We start from the raw sequence: 6564 nt of genomic DNA on the forward strand, positions 1-6564 counted from the left end.
TTTATAAGAATAAATAATCTTCTTAAATTAAATTTAACTAATAAATAATAAATATTAGTTTATTATTGATTTATTTCTCATTAGAGATTTTTTTAACCGAAAATTTACTTTTAATGACAGTTTTACATGCTCCGAAAAAATTCTTATAACCGAATACTAGAAAGTAGTGTCATTGATGAAATCCAATCCCAATTATATCATTCTCTGCAGCAATTTCTTCCAGCCATCTAACTAAAATTGTTGAAAATTAAGTCTTGATTGGTTAAAAGCCCTTGATTGAATCCTCATCAATCATTCAAGTGGCATTATATTTATAGCATATCATTTTATCTATATATATATGTTGATGGTTGCAAGCATTTAGCAGCAACACAATTCATTCACATCCTAAAGCACAAGAAACTCAAAAACTTACTTCTTATTTTCATTTCTTAGGCTAGTATTTCATCGACTTACACAGGTTTTGGTTTATCCAATATCGTAATTCGCAAGAAAGGAGTCATTTACTTTATCTTTAAAAGCTATGAAAGTGCCAAAGGGATATCTTGCGGTTTATGTTAGAGAGAAAATGAAGCTGTTTTTGATCCCCATATCATCCTTGAACCAACTTTCATTTCAAGACTCACTAAATCAAGCTGAGAAAGAATTTGGGTATCCAACGGATAGTCTCACAATTCTTTGTGAAGAAAATGTGTTAGATATCTCTTCTCGCTTGAGTTGATGTTAGCATCATCAAGATTAAGTTGACTAAGAGATAGACTATTTATGTGAGATATCTCTTAATTGATGTTAACATCATCATCTAGTTTTTTTTTTTTTTAAATGTAATTAGAACTGAATTGGTCCGAATCAATCAAAACCGAATTGAATTGATTTGGATAATCGGGTACTTGATTAGAATTCAATTGGTTAGATAAATTAAGAAAAAAGGGGAAAATGGAGGAAAAAAATTATGTAACACTGAAAAATAAAAATAAATAATGTGAAAAAATAAAAATGATAACTGAGGTGAATTATTTTTAGTAAAAGTTATATAAATCTTATGACGACAAATTATTTGCACAAAACTAAACTGACCAAGTACAGTGAGAATTGGTCACCTATAACCTTGTCAAATGTCAACTCATTACATGTTTCCTATGGGGGAACCTTAGCTGCCTCTATGCTTCCATGTCTGACTCTCCTTCCTCATCCTCATCCTCATCCTGTTGCATTAAGCAAATGCTTTGCTCTTCTTCTCTTGGAGCCATAAGCCGCTTCAAATTTTTTACCACAGTTTTGAGGCTTTCTGAGAAGCTAGCAATGGCAAGTTCCTCAGCACTCTTCTTCCAATTGGATATCTGTTCACTATATAGACCATCAACGAATTCCGACTCCTGAAATTGGATATCTTTCATGCTTGTTTCTTTCTTGTAAACATACACTCCCCAATGAACTGGGATGATGTCTGGTACACACCTCACCTCCACTGTCTTCCATGTGTTACCATGCTCAACATGTGCATCAAGTCTCTTCCACTCCTCATCACTGAACCATAGTCGTAGGTCGCACAACAACACATGATTTTCCGCAACTGTGAAATTATGCGATGGTTGGTATGCAGAGTTTACATCCCCAGACTCAATGGACAAGTGCAGCCCAACAGATTGATAGTTCATTTCTCCAAACACAAACGCCAAAGCCACAACTGGGAACTTGCCACGTGCCTTGAAATTCAGGTCCTGTGGACGACCGCGCTTCCAACTTGTACGATGGTCCCACCATTCTGGAATCTTTGTATTGGAAGTTGGCATCACAACTTGTAATTTATTTATCTCTCTGGACACCTACAAATCAAAAGATATTGCTTCAGTATTTTTCTCTCTCTTCTTTTTAATCATTATTTTCGTTAAAAATATATGAAATGATAAAAAGTAACAAACCTGTGACCATAGCATACTTGTTGTGTTTGCACTTAAGGAATTGCAGTGTCTCACATCCACTTTCCTAACACTAGAGGGAAGTTCTGGAATTTCTTGAAGCTTTAGGCAACAACTCAAATCCAAACTTGTCAAGTAGGACGATTCTTGAATGCATGCTGGAATAGACACAAAGTTGTTTGATGAAACATTTAAGACTTCCAAGTTTGGAAAACTCTGCATAATTACTTGAAGATCTTCGTCACATAAACTTGCATGGCTGAAATGCAGAGTTTCTAAACTTGGACGGCACTCTGCAGTAGTTGAAAGGCTTTCTCTGAATCTTGCAAATGATCCACCAAGTTGAGGGCATCCTCCAACTTTCAATGTGACAAAATTTGGCAGCATAAATAAGCTGCTTGGAAGATAACCAAGTTTCTCGCAACTTGTCAAATCTAAATAGCGAAGTCCTACAAGATCAACCAAGGAATCCGGAAGCTCTTGAATAACAGTAGCTTTCAAACAAATCTTTAATGGCTTATCCATCTTTCCTACTATGTCCGGGAAGAGTCCAAGTCTTCTACACCAGTTAAAGGAAAGGTGCTCTAGTGAAGGCAGACAAATTCTTGAAGGAAACTTTCTTAACTTAGTGCACTTTGAAGCTCTCAAATATGTAAGGTTTGGGAGATCTCCAACCGATTCATCAAAGCTAACCAAGTTTTTGCATCCATTGAGTATCAATTTTCTTAAACTTCGGGCTTCAGATACGCTAGGAAAATGAGTGATGGATTCACAATGGGAGAAATTCATGTAAGTCAAATGCTTAAAGTTCTGCAAACAAAAATCAATAAATTAAAAAAAGGTAACAATATATTATATGAATTCCACCAATCCAACCATTGAATTGAGACATTTCACCATATAGATTAATCATGTAAAATTTTTATAAAATATGGAAGTGATTTAATATGTTAAACACTACTTTATTTTGACAAAACAATTTTTCATATAAGTCAATTATCGTCTTTAGATTATTTGTCTATTATTGGTGCCCTTTTGAATTTTCTAAAATTTGATAAACTAATCACAAAGGTAATATAAATATATAAAAAGTTGTCTAATGGTGTAAATTAACAAGAATTACGCATAGTCTAAATGGATCCTTGTGTATAAATTTCAAGTTTTAGAAGAAAGTAGTATGCACAATAAAAGTGAATCTTTTATAAGAAGGGAATCAGACAACTAGTTGTACCTGAAACGGCTCTTCCAACATGAGAGGACTATGACGTAAACTGAAGGCAACAATTTTTTTTAAGTTCGACGGAATAGAATTTGAAGGGTACCCCTTCCAATCAAGCAGCCTTAATTGCTCAGGTAGAGGAATAGTCCGACATGAAAGGTTTGTGTTCCGAAGAATAAGAATTCTAAGTTTCTTCACCTTTTCAAAGGCAGTGTCAGTCCAATCATGTTCTTCACATTGAACAAGCTTTATTCCTTCAATTTTTTTATTTTCCTATGAAATAAGAATATGTCACATTAAATGTTATTATTTTCGAGGAAGGCTTGAAGGGGGAACAAAATAAAACAAAACTTTTCAAAACTTTTGCAATGCCTATTGATGGGAGGAAGACAAATAACTAGAATACCCTGCATCTGACAGGTAAAAGTTAAATAAGAAAGAAAGTTTGTGTAGTTCTCACTTTATCATCGGGTAGTAGTTCAAGAACATCTTCATGAAACCATAATCTGCTGCGGTCACTAACTTCTCTTGGTGCCTCCTGCTTCACAATCTCTCTACCCATATTCTGTATTAGATCATGCATCCTCAAGTAACCATCGCTGATAGTTAAGAGAGATTTATCAACTAGTATTCTAATACCATCTTCTGTAAACATACCACATCCATCTAATACATTTTTTACATATTCCCATTTCTTCCCATTGAAGAAGCATGCTATGTCAAGAAAAATATCCTTTTCATTGCCTTCAAGACTATCATAGCTTACTCTAAGAACACTTTGAATGTCTTTAGGAGGATTCTTCTCATATTTGTCCAAAGCAGACTTCCACTCTTCTAAATTTTTATTAATCAAATTAGACCCTATAACCTTTAAGGCTAATGGGAGGCCCTGGGCATAATGTATTGCTTGATTGGATAGATCTTCATAGTTTTCTTTGGGCCTTGTCATTTTGAAGGCGTTCCAACACAAGAGCTCTAGAGATTCAGGGTCACTTAGCAATTTCATCTTGTAAATCTTTTCTACTTTATGAGCTGTTAGAAGATATTTATCCCTTGTTGTCATAACAATTCGAGTCGTATCACTAAACCAGTCACATTCTCCTGCCAATGCTTTTAATTGTTCTATCTTATCAACATCATCAAGAACAATAAGAGCTCTTTTTTTGCTAAGTTTCTCTTTGATCATACTGATTCCTTCCTCGACACTGTGGACCTTGATTTCCCACTCCCCAAGCAACTTTGAGAGGAGCGTTTGCTGTAGACGTACTAGGCCCTCTTCTTGATCTGAAATTTTTCTAACATTGAGAAGAAAACAAACACATTCAAACCGGTAGCAGATGGAGTTGTACAAGGCTTTGGCAAGCGTCGTCTTTCCACTCCCACCAATTCCAACAATCCCCAACATGGTATTGTTGTTGTAGTGCTTTCTTTTGGGTGATTCGCCATTGGATAATACCCTGTACCAAGAATATAGATGTGACTTCACTTCTACAACTCGAGTTTGCAATCCAATCATACGATCCTCAGTAAGTAATTGTCTTGGAGGTATATGAGTCAATGCCTTGCTTACAATTTTTTGAATAAACTCGAATTCATACCTGTAGATGTGCAAGCAGCTTTCAAATATTGAGATTGGGCATTGAATGATCATGCAATATTTTAAGGATAATTTTATTAAAGAACTTTTTGAGGCGTTAAACACTCGATTCTAATAAAGGTGTTATTTAGTTGAAACTAAAATAATTGATGAATAAATCTTCACTTATATGACCATGTACATATTATCACACAAGATATTGATTCAAATTAATATAGAAGTACTGAATAATGAAAATTAAGGATATCAATTTTAGAGATCACTAGATTTAGACTTGTACAATTTGAAAAATACTCAGGCCATAAACTTTTGTTACAAATCTTTTTGGATAACTAAAAGGATAATAGAGGAATTTTGACTTTGTTAATTAGTTATAAAACAATCTATATAGCTGTTAAAACAAATATAATAAATTTTATAGTATATTACACTTAAAATAAAGAATTATATCATAATAGATTCTGTAGTATAATAAAATCTAGTTCGATATCTACTTAATATACTAAAACTGGGTTTTCCCCCAACTAATGAAAGTGAGGTGTCACTTTCTCGTGAACCAATTTTCCCTCCAAAATGAATGCATTTAATGAATAATGCATAATTATACTAATTTAAGAAAATATCTTTATTTTAATTATATAAAATTAATATTTAATACATTATTAAACTACTTATCAATTATTAGTAGAGACCATATATGCTAGAAGAAAATATCATTCATTTACCAATTACTCTTTCATTGGGTAGCTTTTACAACAATTCTTTTTCTTCATATGAGGCGTCCTCACAAAAAGACAACTATCATGGACACAAATAAGCACACACTCTTCAACTCCCGTGCTCATCATTCAGAGCAATATATGATATGTTATCCATTAAGCATTTATAGACTATGGTATTATCATGTTTGCATAAAAAATAAAAATCCGTAATTAAGCTTAAGTCATTTGCCTATTTGTGTGGTATATTGTAATGTGAAATTACTTTTAATTTGTGTTGTGCAATGATATTATGGTTTAATTTAAGCTTTTATTTTAGAATTGTGTTACGATTTTATCTCATCATTTCTCTTAGATATTAAGTTGATGTATTTTTATTTATTGTTGATGTATTTTTATTTATTATTATTGAAGCGGATGTGATATAAAATTTGTAAAAAGAAAAAAAACTTACATTCAATTTATTTCTAATGAATTCATTTTCCCTCCAAAATGAAAGTATTATTCTCTCTTCTAAATTTATTTTAGAAAAATATCTTTATTATAATTATATTACAATATTACAATTAGCATTTAATGAATAATGCATAATTATAATAATTTAGAAAAATAAAATAAAGTCCAGTAATTTATCTTCTGACTGCACACATGTATATAATAACTTTTAAGAAGGAATCATGTATAGTAAATACGCTCGATGATTGTAAAACTGTATACTAACATTGATATAATATTATTTCAAGTATATGTTTTGCAGGCATCAAAGAAAAGTGTTGAGTTATTTTTTAGTAGATTTAAATTATTTATTGTTTATTAGAGAATTTTGTACATTAGAATTCTCTAAGAGTTTATTATTTATTTTGAGCTAATTTTGATATGTTTTTACTTGACAGTAAAACAACATATAAAAATTTGTTGGTGGGTCTAAGTATTATTAAGTTATTTATGGTTACATTGAATATATATGTTTAATTTATTGAAAAAAGTAAATTACTAAAATCAATTAATAACTATTTTAGAGTTAATATATTTAACATTAGCTTAAGAAAAAACAAATAATACATAACATGTTATATTTTTATTAATCAAATTATTATAATTTAAATTAAT

At 31.7% G+C, this 6564-nt stretch overlaps 1 protein-coding gene across 5 annotated transcripts in view; it reads right to left on the bottom strand.

Moving 5' to 3' along the window:
* Positions 1–6564, bottom strand: part of LOC107632222 (TMV resistance protein N-like) — a 100832-nt gene that overhangs the window by 90155 nt on the left and 4113 nt on the right. For 3 of the 5 annotated variants that reach the window (XM_021118075.1, XM_021118077.1, XM_021118076.1), the window contains exons 2-4: positions 3599–4736; positions 3151–3411; positions 1923–2729 (exon numbers count right to left, since the gene is read on the bottom strand). In XM_021118075.1, the coding sequence (XP_020973734.1) occupies positions 1923–2729; positions 3151–3411; positions 3599–4736 (2206 nt within the window). Of the gene's footprint in view, positions 1–983; positions 1827–1922; positions 2730–3150; positions 3412–3598; positions 4737–6564 lie in introns of those variants that run through there. The other 2 variants (XM_021118079.1, XM_016335924.2) reach the window with 2 other exon arrangements.

The sequence above is a fragment of the Arachis ipaensis genome, chromosome B03, assembly GCF_000816755.2.
Source record: "Arachis ipaensis cultivar K30076 chromosome B03, Araip1.1, whole genome shotgun sequence".
NCBI lineage: Eukaryota > Viridiplantae > Streptophyta > Magnoliopsida > Fabales > Fabaceae > Arachis > Arachis ipaensis.